This window comes from Grus americana, chromosome 3 (genome assembly GCF_028858705.1).
Source record: "Grus americana isolate bGruAme1 chromosome 3, bGruAme1.mat, whole genome shotgun sequence".
NCBI lineage: Eukaryota > Metazoa > Chordata > Aves > Gruiformes > Gruidae > Grus > Grus americana.
Window position 1 is genome coordinate 74,994,807 of NC_072854.1, and position 17,846 is coordinate 75,012,652.

Here is a 17,846-nt window from a genome sequence, read left to right on the forward strand (position 1 = left end):
AATTACTTTTTTTGAATAAATTATCTACTTCCATTTTTAAGCTTCTTAGTGTAGAAGGATTTTACTAATCTATTCTAATTTACTAATCCAATGTAACTGAAGGAAGACAAGCTCAATTTGGTTTATACGGGGTAAGCTTCTTAGTTTATTCTTTAATAGCATGAGATTATTCTAACAACCACAGAGAGACAATAAAGGAAAGTATGATATACGTAGTACTTGTTCTTTCGTCTTTTAGAAGATGTCTAACATTTTAGTTTTGATATGAATTGGGTGCTTGTTCAGACACATTGGAAGATGCTTCTCCTGTTCTGAAAAAACTTCTGCAGAGTTGGTCAGGAACATCTTTATATGCTGATGGTCATACTCAGACTTCTCTGTCATTCCAGGGAAAAAACATCCCATTCCAGATTGTAACTGGTCTGTAGTTTGATATTCAATTCAGTCCTTTTTAATATCACACTGAAATCTTTTGGTGTGAATCAATGTCAAATCCAAGACAATGACAGCATGTGCAGGAGTAAACAGACTTCTGTTATAATCAGATTATAAAATAACTGAAAACTTAAGCTTTTCCATTTTGAAAGTGCAGGAAAAGAACAACAGTAGAGGTGTCAAAGCAAAAGACTGCATGGAATTGAAGTTTGCCACAAAGCTTCCACAGCCAAAGCAGCACTAGCATGCTGCGTGACACATTGGAATTGTTTTTCATTAAATGTGTATTTTGTAATTATATAATTAGAACTGGACATCTCATGACTTTCTCATCCAAAAGCTGAAGAGTTCAGAAATGTCATGTTCTAAAGCAAGTAAAAAAAATAACTCCACAAAAAACATTGCAACTGTCTCACTCTCAGACTAATTTAGGCAGCGTTTGAGAAGTTTTGCTTAAATTATGAAATAAAATATTTTCTCAAATAAATTATCTTAAAACATCTTTTTCATTAAAAAACCAAACACAATTCAATATTTGGAAGCCTTTTCAAAGGGTCAGAACAATTCATAACTGAAAACAATTTTTTCCCGGCTGAATTGCTATTTTCTGACCAAAAAAAAGGCTAGTTTTTTTGTTTGCTTTCTAACCTCTGCCCAGCTTTTTTTATATCTTTAACTTTTGGTTCCTTGTACAGCATTCTAACAGAGACCTATGTACTTAAGAAATTAAGATTTAATTTCTTAATTTTGGCCTAAGAAATCTTCAGATTGCATATCCAGAGAGGATTTTTCTTACTTCAACTGTCCTCTTGAATTTTATGCAGCATTTTGTGGGCATGGTGGATTATGCCAGAATGATCACCCGACAAGTCAACCTACAGGCAATGAGTATGCCTACATACAGCTTCATACTAGCACACAATTATCTGAAGACTGGGAAAGGGAGTGGAAGAGATGGTGGGATTCACTGTACTGCTGATACGACAGCCACCTCGACACAATCCTTTTATTTAACATCTGGTCATCTGGGTCAAAAATGGACAGTAGTTCCCAGCACGCACAATTGGAGGAAACGGTTGACAGCTTGGAGTTATCTACAATCCATCATGAGGCACATTTTTAAATACAAGTCTTAACTAAAAAACAGCTGAAAGAAACTGCCTGATATACAGCCAGGCAATAAAAGTAACAGTTAAATATATCTTTTGCAATATTTATGACATTTATTTTTACTGTAAGTAATGGATGAGTGTTTTAGAAACATCTGTATTTTCATTTGCTTCCATGAACAGTACAGGTAGCAAACTGCAACCTAACAGTAAGTTATTAATACAGCAAACAGCTTCTAGAAATGAAGTTCCTAGGGACTGCGTCTGTACTACCAAACTGGTAGAGATGACCACCGATAAAAATATCAGAACAAATTTGAAAAAAACATTAAAAGCACTCCTTTAAGAATCAACTGTGTGCAGCAATCTGAATTTGTGAAAGTAAGTCTCTGAAAAGAATTCCATTGTCACTTACGAAATAAATTAGTTAGGAGGGAAGGTTCTTTACTTGTTATTTTGTGTGAAAGACATTTTTATCCAAATATATCTGCTTATGCTGACAGACATGGCACCACTGGTATGGAGGCAGTTTCCCATGTATGCACATTAAATAAACTCCTCAAGCTAAGATTTTCAAAAGACATGGACTTGCCAGACTGATGTCACCAACGCCTGTTTCCAACAGACAACTACTGCACCAGGTAGCATTGATACAATTTCAAAAAGGACCAACCGGTGACCACTGGTAGTGTGGGTGAATTACCTCTACAGCCACAGAAACCAGCATCCATCCATCCTATAGTACAACAGTCTCAGACAGGTTGAATCACAGCCTTGTCAGAAAGGAAGAACAAAGAATAGAGGAAAAGGAAACACTGGCCTCTGTCACACCCACCTTGGAACTGGATCCAAACATTGGCTTGCCTTCACTGCTATGTCATGCTGCAGCTATCTCCTTAGCAAGGCACTCCAGCCAGGCCCACCACCCGTTGTGGAGGAGCACAAAGTGCATTAGCCTAAGTGGTAGGCCCCAAAATGGGCTCAGGCAGCTCAGCACCAGTTTCTCACTTTCAGAGACGTGCAGGGATACCGTACTGCAGACTTGGCCACTGAAATGCATGTGAATCATGCCGCAACAGAGACAGGTCAGCCTGCAAGAGTCATTCTTGTAGATCATTACGGATGTCACTGAACTGAAGTTATGAACATCTGCATGTTGCCATTGCTCCTTCTGCAGACGGAGCAGCAATTCGGCAGTCACACTGATGCTGTTTGGAACAAGTAATCTGAGGCTTTAATAGAGGGATACAGTCACTCGCTGGGCCACATTATAAGGCAGGGCTTAACAGTGAGACTCGGGGGATTTACAATGAACAAGTCAAATAGTACTGTTTACCAATGTAAATATTCAAAAGAAAAAAAAAAGCCCAGATTACTACAGCATATAACCTCCGCATCTATTGACACCTACAATAACATGTTACTGCTTATAACGTGGGTACAAATGTCAGTGCAGGTTAACAGAGGTAAGTGGTCAAATCCTATCAGTATTCATGCAAGAAAGGAATAATTTCTGGATAAAATTTACATTTCTAGATTATGGACTGTCAAAACAGAATTCTGTCATGTTCTCTATTCAAAAAACATTTATGGACTTCCTTGTTACCTGTACATATTAATGTTACAAGCAGCTCTAAAGATAAAATATTGTTTACAAAGGCCTTTCAAATGCTCTTCACATGTACCCCTTGTCTCTATAGGAGAGAAACATACAGTAACCCAGACAGTAACTCTTATTATCTCCCTCCCATTGCAAAAAGCAACAAGGCAAGTAAAGCAACATACCCAGAAGAAATTGCAACACCAATCTAGGGTCACGAGCTGTTTCCCTCTGGGGTTTTTTGGCTGGGTTTTAAGGTATACAGTTTCAACAAAAACTATCTTTGAGAAGTTATAACTCTGTGTGCTCCTGCTTGAACCCCCACAGGGAAATATTACCTTCTTATTAGCCTTACCCTGTTTGATCTAGCAAGTCACAGATTCTGGATTGAGCTAGCAATGTACACTTCCCTAAGTATATAAATAATCTAGCAATCTCAGTCTTTTTTCTGAAGATATATCAAATATCTAGGATACTAAGAGGTGTTACTGTAGTGTATCACATGAATGCCCAAACATTTTATAAATGTCACTTGGGTTCCCTAAAATTGTTTCCTTTTGAAACATTTTCCCACAAATCAGCTACTTGTCTGATTCCCACAAATCTTTGTGTACTTCCCACAAATCTACTATACAGAGTAATGAAAAACAAAATCACCACCAAAATAACCTGTTCCTGATTCCCAGCTCAGGGCACTGGAGGTCACAGTTTTGATTCAGCTCTTCTTCAATCCCTCCAGTCTACCTTACCCTGCCCTCAGCAAAACAGTCGCCCTTATTCAAAAGGGAAGGAAAGTTAAGGGAGTTGCTGGATGCAGCACATAACTCTTCTTCACATATGAGAAAAGAGCCAAGCTATGCTATTCATTTTGGGGGTGGGACGTTGTGGATGCCTGACAAGCTACTACAGTGATATCATCTACCTGACTTGCAAGAGGATATGTAGAAGAAACATGACAGATAACAAGACAGCTGACTGCAAAGCTTTTTTTACAGCAGCTATCCCAGATATGCCACATGAAAACATGTCTTCAAAGACAGAAGAAGTTTTGACATTAACTTCAGTCAAGCTAGAACATTTTCTTCTACACCACTAACCACTTTGTCTTTCTTACATATCAGCCTTCTAACGGAACACCAATCTACCAATCCACAAAGATACTGTAGCACTATAGCTACTTAGTGCTGTCTTTCCTTTGCCCACGAAGTACACAGCAGAAAACCTTGATGGGTTGTATTAGGCAAAGAAAATCACTTCAAAGGCATGTGTGCCATATTCTTACTGATGTCACTTTAAAAGTTGGCAAATACAAATGACCTGAAATAATGGGGGGGGGGTGGTGTTCAGAACAGTATTAACAAAGAAAACTTACTAGTCCTCTGTAATGCAGAAATAATTTGTAAGTTTCACCTACATGTATCTTCAGTGACGGTCCACTCCCCCAGCTCCACAAAGAAACTCTAAAGAGTACATCTATACAGAAATTTTTAAATCAAAAAATATTCTGCTTTAAATGGTATTAATTTCCCTGCCCAAGGCAGGGGGGTTGGAACTAGATGATCTTTAAGGTCCTTTCCAACCCAAACCATTCTATGATTCTATGATTTGAAGCAGATATTTACGACAAGAAAAAAATTTAAGACACGCTGCCTCAGATTCACTAGTGATGTGTCTCCTTCATTTAGAATAGGATTGCTTAATAAATGCTAAGAAATATTATCCTTTGGCAATAGGTATGAAACATGCAACTTGAGATCCCCTGATACAGACTCACAGTAACAGAAATCAAAACAAAAAAATAAAAAAATAACCAAGTTGCCCCAGGACTTTGTTAGTAAAACCTAATCTTTAATTTTCACAGGCTAGTGGAAAAAAAAGTCAGAAAGAATCCCAGGACTTTTCTGCTAGGAGACATCCTACAGGGAAAAGAAGTGCATGGCAAAGTGACAGTACTTAGATGAAATAACCATTTAGCATTGATCCTTGTGACTTTCCTTACCTACATTTCTCAAACACTGCACGGTGACAGCAAATCCTTTCGTTCGTGGCAGTAGGTGATACTTGAGCTTGGGCAGGCCTTTGGCTTCGGCCACTTGCATGCTAATCTGGTGCTTCTGTTCTGTGAACCTTGTGCCCTCGCAATGAATCAGGAACTAAAACCAGGAGAGAACTATAGTTAGACAGCAGCTCAGGTCTTCAACATCTGTCTGACCAGAGGCCTCTCTAATTCCCACCAACACAGCCCAAATGAACACTGCTAGCAGGGACAGGTGTAGCCACATACACATTTAGGTAATTTAATTGCCATGAAGCTAAAAAAAAAAGCCAAGCCCTCTCAATTGCCCCCAGCCATCCAACTTGCCATGCTCTGGTTTGAACTCTAGCCTTTAGGCTTTAACATCTGCTCTGCTACTTGCTATCAGAATGACTTGATTTCTCTAAATGAGTCACTTTATCTCTAAAGAGATGTTGGAAAACACTCAAAACATACCTCCTGTTGCAAATCTCTCACTGATGGTGAGGTGTTCGAGTGTCACGGTATCGAAAACTTGTTAAGTGTCTAAACCAAACACATTTCTAGGTAATGCTTCAGTGCCCAGCTTGCTTCCGCTCACTCCAACCCACGTGCTTTCACTATGGCATGAGGATCACTGACAACCACAGACAGTAACTTTGATGCCAATGACTGAGCTGGTAACAGGTGTAAGGCAGTAGATGCAGGACAACTGAAAGCTTCATCCTCTTATGAACTATACAGTGGAAGTGCTCAGACATGAACGATTACAATTTTGCCACTGGCAGGCAGGGCAGAGCAGACACATCTTTGGAGATTTACCACTTGCTCATCTGCTTTCTGCCAAGCCTGAATGCAAACTAACACATCAGAGAACATCGCCAAATTGCACAAGTCAAGCCCTCATAACCCACAGCAAAGATTTAGCCAACAGAGACTGAAGAAAACTAGCCAAGCAGCCAGCTTCAGATCTAAGAGCACTTTTACTCATGTATCACATGCATAATGTTAAACAGCTAGATGAAACATACAGAAACTGATGAGAAAATCCTTCTAGCCCACATAGAATGAATGCTCTGTCTTTCTACCTTCCAAGGTGCTATTGCTGTGCCTTTTTACATTATGTCACCATACAAAGGCAAATTAAAACTCCACACTGCAATAACCCCAGCTGGACATCAACAACTGTATCTCTCCTACTACAGGCAGAGCTCCCTTTTAGTAATCCCTCTACAACAGTATATAAAGGATGGTGGCAGTTCGTGCTCACCAGTTAGTGCTGAACTGCCTAGGTGTACATACAACACCTTTGAAGAGTCATAGAGCAAGGGCAAATCCCTGCGAGAGATTAGAACTAGAAATGAAGAACTGTCCCTTGTTAGACAGCCTCCTGCATGGAAGTCATTTAATCATTATTCAAACACAGAGCTTAGTTTTGATTGTTTAGCGCTCATTTAAATCAATGACAATTAAAAAAAAAAATTGTTTCAGAGAATGAGAGATACAGCATCTATATCTTCTCTAGGAAACCAGTTCTTAAGCAATAGTTTCTGTAGGCCCCACTGAGGCTCCTTAAGGTACCATTTCCTTAACAATTCCTCTCTTGCCATCACCAGCTCATGAGAACTAAGATTTTTCTGATTACTGAGAAGAGAAAAAATTCAAAGGCTTTTCATTTCAAAACTAAGAAATGCCAGGCAGGCTCAATAGTAAAAAATGATGGTGATGCAAAAAGTAACACTTTCCTGTTACTGAAAGGTGACACCAATCCTCTCCCTGTAACACAGCCGATGGCCCCAGGGGCCACTTCTCTGACCAGGTACTTATCTGTGGCTTCCATTTCTACTGGGCCATGTCTGACCTAGCATCTTCACAGGAATGGCAGAATCACAGGAAAACGGGCGGAAAAAATACTACTATGAACCAGGCAATCTAAGGTGAGAGGGGAGCTTAGGTAAAGAACACAGCTAATGTGTTTCAATACAACATCGTCACATGCATCTGTTACACCGCCATGAACCCCTCCCTCTACCCCTCCAGCTCCTGCATTTAGAGGACCACAAAGTCTACTGAATGGATCACAGAGAAGGTATTTTTGCAATGACATCTGTAGGGCTCCAAGACAAGACAGACTGTACAAGAGAGAATTCAATTCTCAGAGAATACTCTCCTGATACTGCGAGAAAGCTCGTGAATCAAAGTCCTCGAGAGGAACACGGCAACTATCATATATTGTCTATGCCCTTCATCCCTCCCAAGCACTACAGCACTTTGCACTCCACTTGTTAGTCATCACTCACCCAAAAGTTTTCAGGGTAGTCCCGGAGATTCAGCAACTTCTGCATGACTGTTTTCCGATCTTCCTCCCACTTACGCTTGCAGAAGACTATCTCTAGGAAATACCACATCCAGCCAATGATAGGCATGTAGGAGAGCTCCTTCTTTGCAAGCACTTTGGAACTCTGCAAGACAGAGTCAAAGCAAGTAAAACACAGTTACACCACTTAAAGTTCTCTGTGGGTATGACACATGCACGGTCAGACACCAATATATTGATTCATATTGACCAGTTCCAGATTTGCTACCACTGTGAAAGCAAAATAAATATGACAGAACAGTCAAATCTAATCTCAGATATTTGCATGAAAGAAGACTTCCAGAATTAAATATGTATGTGTGTGTCTGTGTCTGAGTATCCTACTCAAACCCTGAAATCCAAAACACTTCCTTCAAACACTGAGGAATCCATACAAAAGACCCAAACCACATAAAATGAAATTCTTAATTCAAGCAGACCCTGGGCAGTGGCAACTCAAGTTCCTTTAAGGCATCTTGCAGCTATACTTCTCCCCAAAGCTGAGACATCTCACCATGACAAAAAACCCAACCTATTCTGAATGAGGAGTCACAGAGCTGTTGCTACACAACAATATATTGATGCATACACATGGTTTACCAATGGAAGAAACCTTAAACAACACTGGAAACAAGAACAGCAATAAAAATACTTCATTTGTGTTTAGGTTTGTTTATGGAAGGGCAGAGATACTTATACTAGTGAATTTCTCTTCAAAGCGTGCTTCTGGAGTAAAAAAAGAAAAGTACTGTTCCTGTCTTACAGGTGTGTCAGGCACGGAAATGATTTGTCCAGACCCTCCAGAAGGAGTCTATGGTTTATCAAGCATTCACCAAGTTTAAAATCTCAAATCCTGCTCCAGAGCTTAACGCCATGATCATCTCTGACATCCCTTTGGGCAGGAGAACTGATTTCACTTGCTCCTTTCCTGTCTTCCAAGCCAGCACGCCCCGGTGAGCTGTCTTACATTTCACTTTGTTATTTAATGAATAAAATAGCACACGAGTGTGTGTGTGTGCGCATGTGTGTAAAGAAACTGTTGGTTCAGCATTTCCTGAAAACAGCAACATTTTCTTAGAGGACAGATGGAGCAATTACAGTCCAGTTTCTATCCATGATATCATTATAAGATATCCCATCAAAGTGCTCTGCAGATGAGTTCCAGGACATCACATTTGACTAGTAGGAATTATTTACTGGTAGAAATTACCAGCAATAGAAATTATTTGCTTCTATTTCTTGATCACTGTTGTTCATTTGGTTACTAGGGGAAGAGACTTGACCTAATTCTTTATCTCAGCTAATTTCTTTCATCTGCTCTCCTTCCTTGAGAAGGAAAATACACCTTAAATAATTAAGCTAGCTAAAAGCTCATAAGACTGGAAGGCAAGTGCACATCACATAGCTTCACTAGCCGCTGTCAGACAGAAGCAGAGCTGAAGATGACATGAGACAATTCCGTTTCTAAGAATGCAGGAACCATCTCTGTCAAATGATTTAACACTGTGTAATAAAGTGCTCCTTCTTGATCATTTGAGAATTTCAGTGATGGGTCCCAATCTGGACTCCAAACCCAGCTCTCCCACAAGGAGCAGCCATAGGATTCAGCACACTTTTTGCCATTTCATTTTTTAAGCCATGTTGGACATCAGTCCCTACTGCGTGGCAGCAGCAATGCTGAGCCCAGCCTCCTCTTCCAGCTCTCCAAACTGACCATAGAGAAACAGGCTCTCCTCCCACCACTTTCCTTAGCTCTCAGTTTTTTTTTCCATACTACTGTTTTTCCTTTTCTCAGTTACTCTTAATACAAGTAATTTTCTTATTTCCAACATAAATGTAAATAGTTCTAGCACGTATCTTTAAAAGCCTCCAAAGAGCATTTCCTGTTGTAGGCCATACACAGTATAGCTTCCACTCAAAGCACACAGATCACTTCATACGCTCTTCCATTGTCTCTCCCGTACATGCCTGAGGAAGATAGCTGAGCCAAGGCTTTGCCTCAAGAAACCCCAAGAGATGCAAACTGTTTCTAGCTAAACAGGGAGGGCTACAATCTTAAGGAACTACAGCCCACCTCAGCCACAACCAGGGCAGCTGTCAGCTGCAGCCTAGCACAAACCACTGCACAATGAGGCAAACAGCAACAGTGTCACACCCAAAAAATAGAATAAAAACCATGCTCTTGAAGTTTATTTACAGTAAGTGTTCAGTATCATAAGACCTACCATAACTGTAAGTGTGCTCTGCATAGGATGTACAAGGCCTCCAGAGCAGAGAGTCAGAAAAGACAATCTAATAGTCCTCCCTTCCAGACTTTAAAACACAGGAATTCTAATCCAAAAATCAAGCTAAAGTAACTGTATCACCATAGCTATTTTCTGATGTTTTGCATATTTTAAAAAGCACATGAGCTAAACAAGGGGCAGGACAGAAGTTCCCACCATTGTTTTTTTCCCAGTGAAACAAAGAAAAGATGTTGTGAGCTAAGGTGTCATGGAGCACAGGTATAACCACAAAAGCAGAATAGATGTTTGAATTCTTCCCCAGGGCACACTCTTATTTATTTTCTGTGTCAACACATTTTTAAAATTTAAAAGCGTTCTTTTAGACACGTGAATGTATGACTCCTTAGATGCACATAAAAAGAAACTAAATCACCTTACGCTATTTTGTACACCCCATCTATCCTAGAAGTAGAAGGAAGGCTAACGACACAGAACTAATTAGAGAAAGGGAACTCATCAGTGCGTTATACTGGCAAGACTGCTCTCGCGTGGGAGGAATACATGAGGCATCCCCTCAGACACTACCATCTCTCTTACAATAACTAGAGCTACAATCCATTCTGTTTCAGTCATCTACCCATGCAGACCTCCTGTGTAAATATCTGAGGGGAAAAATGCAGTTCTAGCTGACTTAAGCCACTAACTTTTCCTTCACCAAAGTGCCTTGGTAAATATGTGAGAGTCACCTCTAACCTTCAAATTCAGCTTCTTCAGAAGAATAAATGTAATTTAAAAGTGCTGATTTATTCCATGTAAGCTGCCTTCTTGAAGGCAGTCAAATATCTTCAGTACTCAGAACTGTGTAATTCCAACAGATGTTTAATGAAATTATCGCTGGATGGTGACAACTTGTCTACAGTAATAGCATTTTAATCCAGGTTAATTTCTTTTGGCCAAATATTTTCAGATGGATACACCCACAAAGTCCTTGTTTTGTGAATGACTGCATTATCACACAAAAAAATTATTTTTACAAGCTTACTTTAGATGTGTTTGCACAGCTATGCTGTCACAGAAAGAAAACCTTGATTTATATGTCCAGCCTCAGTTACAGCATGAAATCAACCTGTAAGCTGAGGATGTCTAACAAAATTTGTTCCACAGTTTCAAAACAAATTCATTGTAGGCGCAAATCATTAGCAGCAGCAATTTGCCTTGTAAGTTATTTGCTCTCCGGGCTACCTTCAGCATTGACATACTTTTGATGATTCTGTTTGCTCTATTTTTTAAATATAGCACTCCTTCATATTATAGTCTCTGGGACATTAAAGTGGAAAGATATATTTCTTTAGTTCCTCAAAGTTATGGTTCCAGAAATTTAGTTAGGGTCCTGATTTCTAATGCTTCATATTGAATAAAACTTTTCCATGTTGGAAAGGTAACACAGCAATATTTTAGAGGATCTATGCCCAAGTATATGCTAAGATGCTGTGTTAAATACAAATAATAATGTAGTTTTGGCTGCATTACATGAACAATTACATAACTTCTATTAATATATAAAAACATACAAATGGACTACCATGTTCACACACCTATCAGTCCCATACAATAACTTCACAAAACTCTCCTCTCACACCTATATTTAAGGCCATGCTCAGTTTTACCCAAGAGCAAGCTTCAACATAAACAACTTTTAAATAAAATTTGGGTTTCCTGGCATATGGAACAGATAGTTAGGGTTAAAAATTACTACATGTGCTTGGCAATTTTTTATGAGAAACTTAAAGCAAGATCATTAACAACTAATTTTTCATAATTGTTTTCTGCCTCGTCTACCAGCCAAGGAATAAACAACTATGGCCTCTTTTGGAAATGCACATATTTTGATGCCAATATAATGAGCCACTCAGAATAATGTTTATGTTTTGCCAAGGTAGAAAGACCATCAGCATTAATAATTTGAAACTGAAGACACCAGAAGATGAACAGATAAACCAGCAGGTTTAGCTTTAAAGTGCAGGCAATTTTTACTAATATAAATGTCTTCCTCTCAGAAAAAAAGGTTACTAAAATTACTAAAAAAGCTATTTTATCACTGCTTGGTCAGATCAAGCAACTAAGCAGAAGAGTACAGTGAATCCTGGCACAGAACATACTAATGTGCTTTTGGTGTAAGTCCTGAATAACACTTCCCTCCTTCGAACATGCCTGTGTCCTGATTTCAAGTTCTGGTGTCCAGTGGGTCTGCTTTCAAAGGGATGCTTAGCAGACACCTTGCAGAAACTAAATGCTACTAATGCGTTTAAATGCTGATACAGTAGCTAGGCTGTCCATCACTAAGAAAGTAAGTCCTAGGACTGGAATGCCACAGGCAGAGAGAAGGGCACAGCAGCGTGCAGAGACCTCTCACCAACACCACGTTTCTATTTACACAACTGAGCAACACACAGACACTGGAGTTGGCATCTCATCAGCCATTGCACTGGCATGGGGTGGAAAAGCAGAGCATCCACAACACAGCCACCACAGTCACCCTGGCTCAGGATCATAACAACAGCCCTGCCTTTTATTAGGAAACACTGGTGTGCACAAAGCTCATCCTGTTGGGGCTATGCTGTTTCCAACTCTACAGAAAGCCATTAGCAGCACAGCTCCTCCTTCCCTCACAGCTTGTTGTAGCCACCTCTGTGTCAGGAGGAGTCAGGACTCAGCCGTCCCTGTGGATGTCCATGCTGCCTACGGCAGCACAATGCTGACTTGGCATCAAGCACCCCTATATTCCCTCCCTCCTGCACACATCCCTGAGGTCTGGTAGCACAAGGAGGTGGGCATATGTCCCTGACAGGTGTCAAGGACTGAAAACAAAACAGGAAGATCCCTTCACAAAAAACCACAAGCGGAATACAGATGTAACTGATTAATAGTTTGGGCTGAACACAGGTTTGCCTGAAATCCCTGTTAACTTCTAGTTTTTGTGAAGTTTGCTGCCTTTTTCTAATTGCCAACAACAACTAAAAAACCTTCTACGGTTTGGTGCTGCAAACAATTACACATCAGTAACTTCAGCTGCATAGAGTCCACCTGCAGCTAGTAAGACAATCTCAGTGGCTACGATAACTTGCAAGAGTAAAAACAAGCACAGAATTACTTCTTCATGTGGTTTTCTCCTCCACTATAAATGAATACATCCCTGGCTCTCATCGAGCACTGTCAACCCAGTGCCTCCTAGCATTTTCAATGGGTGCTCCAAAAATATCGTATTAAAGAAAAAAATTAAAGTAAAATAAATGTTAGAATTTTCTTTTTTTTTTTTCCCCCTCCTCCACGCACACACTCTTCTCAACTTCTTAGCGCTTTCTTTGGATCTTTTTGCTACATTTTTTTCCACAGCCATTTAAAAACCTTCATGAAAGCAGGGAACCTCGTGCCATCCAAGCACAAGTACTGAATCATTAGAAGAGGACTCAAGTTCACAAACCTAACAAGCAAGAGACTATGCCACTCCCACTCCACCCCTCCTCTCCCCCGCACCCCCCCCAATCAGCAAAAAACCCTAAAACCACATTGATAAAAACAAAACCACATTGACAGAGCATTATAAACCTGTTGGGACTATGGCAATTTGGCTATAAGGAAAAAGGAGAAAGCCAGTACAGGAGAAGAGAGACGAAAGAAGGAGCAGAGCAATGCACAGACTGAATGTTGCAACTAAGACCAGGAGGGGCAGTTTTCATATCATAATTAAAAACAAAGAGGAAAAGGGAAAGACTCTTTCTTTTGGGGCCAGAAGGGGCAAGACAGGTTTAAGGAAGTTTAATTTTGTTTCTAAGTGAGCAAATCCAAGCAAAAAATTACAGCATTTAACGGCTTCATTTAATAGAAGTTCAAGCTTTAAAATACTGAGTCTGGACACGTGCTTGTGACACTCAAGAGCACTGCTGTTGTCTGCCAGGGCTGCAGGGTACAGCTGGATGTCACAACAAAGCCATTCTGTCTGCCTGCTGCAGCCAAGCACGATCAGTCCCAACTCCTTCGGCCCTAAGTTGGCTTCACCTTCTCCCTCTTCCCTCTCCCCAGTCATCTCCCCTTTCTTCATTAGATTAGTTAAAGCAGGAGAGAGAGAAGGGGTGTCTGATACATGCCAAAACAGGGCAGGGAAGTACCAGAACAGATGCAGGAGGTAGGATGGCATGTGTAAGATTTCCTTTTCAGCAGCAGCGGACACAAGGTCACCTTAGTAAGATGTTGGTAGATACCTGAAGTTTGCATAGAAACTTTATGAAGTATAAAATCGAACTGCGTTAAATATAAAATCCCACTGGCTCACAAAGTCCCTGAGCCACAAAATGTTGGAGGCTGGGACACCACTTAGAAATCTCTCTGGACACTTGCCTTTTACTTGTTACCCCTTTTCCCAAACACCAGCCCTCAGCATAACGGTTCTTACATTATTAATTGCGCTGCCGCACCAAACCCTGAAGCTCTGCACACTGCAAACTCATCTAAGGCAGTACAAAGTCAAACCAAGCTACACCTCTGTCATGGTTTAACCCCAGCCAGTAACTAAGCATCACACAGCTGCTTCCTTGCTCACTCGCTCCTCCTCCCCCCCCACCCCTCCCCAGTGGAATGGGGAGGAGAATGGAAAAAAAAACCTCATGGGTTGAGATAAAGACAGTTTAATAGGATAACAAAGGAAGAGAATAATAATAATAATAACAATAATAATAATTGTTATAGTAATATAAGTAATGTACAAATGCAATTGCTCATGACCTGTAGAGAAGAGGAAAAAAAGAACCCAACCCAAAACCAAAACCCAATGCCCAGTCTGCCTCTGAGCAGCGATCCCACCTCCCAGTTAGCTTCCCCAGTTATATGCTGAGCATGACATCATATGCTGTGGAATATCCCATTGGTCAGTTGGAGTCAGCTGTCCCAGCTGTGTCCCCTTCTCAACTCCTTGTGCACCTCCAGCCTACTTGCTGGTGGAATGGTGTGAGAAGCAGAAAAGGCCTTGGCTCTGTGTAAGCACTGCTCAGCAGTAACTTAAACATCTTTATATTATCAACACTGTTTTCAGCACAAATCCAAAACATAGCCCCATGCCAGCTACTATGAAGAAAATTAACTCCATCCCAGCCAAAACTAGCACAACCCCCCATCTCTATTCATTCACTCTCTCTCACGCTGCCCCAAGCCAAGTACCAGTATTCCAATATAGACAATCCAATCAGGAAACTGTGTGTCATTTTCAATTATTTTTTAATCTGTCTTAAGATGAACCTCAACTGGTTGCCCCATCAGGGAAATGCACTGCTTTGCTGTGTAAAGACATCTACACAAATGAGAGCACATGGGAACTATTTCTTCCTGGAACAGTTTCTGGGAAGTAAAACCACAGTACATTACTCAAGACCAAAACAGTTTAAAAAAATAAAATTAAATTAAATTTTAAAAAAAACATATATCAGTTCCTAAAAGAATCCTGAGATTAGCAAAAATACAAACTGAGTAATAACTGTAAGCATCTAAAAAAAAAAAAAGGAAAAATTATTTTCAGTTAGTGCAGCACAGTAATTGTTCAACAGTTATGCTTCTATGTAGTGTTTTTTCTTATGCGTAGGGAACAATATAAGAAATTAAAACATAATCCTAACTACTTTGGGAAACTATTAAAAACAAATATTGAAACTAATGAGATTCAATCCAACCACACAGCACCAATGTAAAACAAGAGATTTTTGACCTTGTAGGCCCCTCTCAGTTTGTACCAAAGTAATCCTTTAATCTTCTACAATGGTGCTTTCTGAAGCAGCACCTGACCCTCTATAACACAGCTTTATTTAGAGAACTGTAGCTAGTAGGCTTACAAAATTAGATAGACTATACTAAAGCATCACCGTATAATGAGCACATAGAAGGGAGAATGTTTTTGGCATGTACATCTGCCTGCCAGGAACAGGTTTACCTACATCTCCTGCTGTCTCATGCTATCCTCCAGCTCTGTGCTCAAGTCCTAGACATGAAAGTAGAATTGTTCCTCAGTAATCAGGAGCCAACAGCCGTTTTGGTAATATGCAAGGCCTGTAATGCTTAGGCTCATTCTCCTCCAGTTTTAAGGCCCCTTTTTACTTTTTTTAAGCAGACTGTCATTATTATAATTTGAAAGTGACTGGAGCGGTGCCTAAACGTCCAGAAAATGCAAAGAGTCCAAAGGAAAGGCCACAAAAAGTCATAGACTCACACAATCCAAGGTCAGGACTTTTGACAGTGGCCAATAGCAAAGTTAGAAGAGGATGCTGCAGAAGACCACCAAAATGAGGTATCTGTCTGCTTTCTTAGGAGGGAGGAACTCTTATCTAAATTCCTTGTAGGTAGAGAATGTCGTCACCACCACAGAATTGAGTCAAGCTGACTTAGGAGGAGGGCATGAATCATCCCCATGAGCTGACAAGGGAAACAAAAAACCAACCCTGAAAACAAATGCACGTGTACTCCTAGCCTAATGTAAGAGTGTATTCAACTATGGATAATTCATTCCTCCCCCATCTCTTATTAGCTATAACCTGGTTACTGCATTCACTTGAGATGGCAGCTTTTTCATTCTGAGAGATGGAGACTACATCATTCAAACTCTAGCTGTGGATTTGGAAGACTACACTGCAGAAAGCAAACAAATTCTACAATTTACTGGGAAAGAATCACAGAACAGCTCATCTTTCTGCAGCACAATGAACTGTAATAATTACCTGGCAAGCACACAGACAGAAACAACTGTAATGACCTCCACAGGTTAAAAAAATATCTCCTTCATCAGCTTTAACTGCAATGCTTTTAACATGTCTGTGAATGCCGAAGCAATCCTGTCTCAGTATTCCACATACTTGCACTGCATTGCTTTAGGTTCACCTCTAAGTCTGGACAGTGGCTGAGTGAAATTTGAGCACAGATCTGTTAACTTTCAAAAACACAAAGAATTTTTTTGGTTTTGTTTTTTTTTTTTTTGCATCCAAGAAAAGGAAGTTTCTTTTAAATGATAAACAAAACTCACCCCCAAGACCCCAAATCTTTCACAAAAGTTCCAACCACAGAGAAAGTCAATTTCAAAGTTGTGATTAAGGATTACGATGGCATTCTCCTTCCCATACTTGTGGTAATTCTCTGGGTCAGTGTAGAGGGTGCAATCGGTGCCTGACCACCATTCCAGCAACATCACCATCTCTGGAATAAATAACAAGAAATAAATGAATATACGTAGTATATGCAAAGCCACAAATTAGTAACATGCTGAAAAGCATCAGTCACCTCAACAGCACAGAGCAAAGAAAAGGCTGTAATGAAGCTGAAATGCTGAACATAAACCACACAGTCACATGTCTTGGTATCGCAAGGTAGGGGGAAGAGGAGAGAAGGGAAATAAGATTGCATGGAAAGAGGGAGCACAAATTTTCCACAGCGATATTGAGAAAAAGGAGTTTAATTTATTTGAAATCTGCAAATTCAGTGCTACAAGTTATTGTATCAAAATACATGTAAAATTAGTATTTATGGTTTATAACAAAACTACATGAAGAACAGAACAAGCTTGTAGGAGAAACAAACACACCTATTCCTGCCACATACAGGTCCTCATGCTCCTCTAAAAACAATTATAGACCAGAAAGTAGTTTGGACAAGACATCTGAAACCAGGTCTGTCTGTTTCATGGACACTTCATGCATCATCCTGTTAACTTGTCAGAAGTAACAGTCATATGCCCTACTACAACTGATGCAGTGTACATTTGACAGGGGTGTATCAATCATCCAGAGCAAAGCCAATAGCTCAGACTGTGTCAAGAACATCCATTCGTAGACCAAAGACAAGATGGGTGGCTAGCAAAGCATGCAGAGCCAAGAATACTTAATAGTATAACTATCTGCACATCCCTTAGGTGATGAACTGATGAAGCAAACGGGGGGGGTGGGGGTGTGTGTGGAAGAGGGGTGGGGAAACAGGGAAATCACTGTTAAATACTTCAGAATCACTCTGGATTAGCACTCAGATTTGTTCCCAAAACCTAACTGTAAGAAATGATACAAGGATTGGTAGGACAGTGAGG

General features: G+C 40.2%; 1 protein-coding gene across 14 annotated transcripts in view; it reads right to left on the bottom strand.

Moving 5' to 3' along the window:
* AGPAT4 (1-acylglycerol-3-phosphate O-acyltransferase 4) overlaps positions 1-17,846 on the bottom strand; it is an 80,537-nt gene that overhangs the window by 19,406 nt on the left and 43,285 nt on the right. For 13 of the 14 annotated variants that reach the window (XM_054821490.1, XM_054821502.1, XM_054821496.1 and 10 more), the window contains 3 exons: positions 16,797-16,966; positions 7,459-7,620; positions 5,144-5,297 (listed from right to left, as the gene is read on the bottom strand). In XM_054821490.1, the coding sequence (XP_054677465.1) occupies positions 5,144-5,297; positions 7,459-7,620; positions 16,797-16,966 (486 nt within the window). The remainder of the gene's footprint in view (positions 1-5,143; positions 5,298-7,458; positions 7,621-16,796; positions 16,967-17,846) is intronic. The other variant, XR_008576514.1, reaches the window with a different exon arrangement.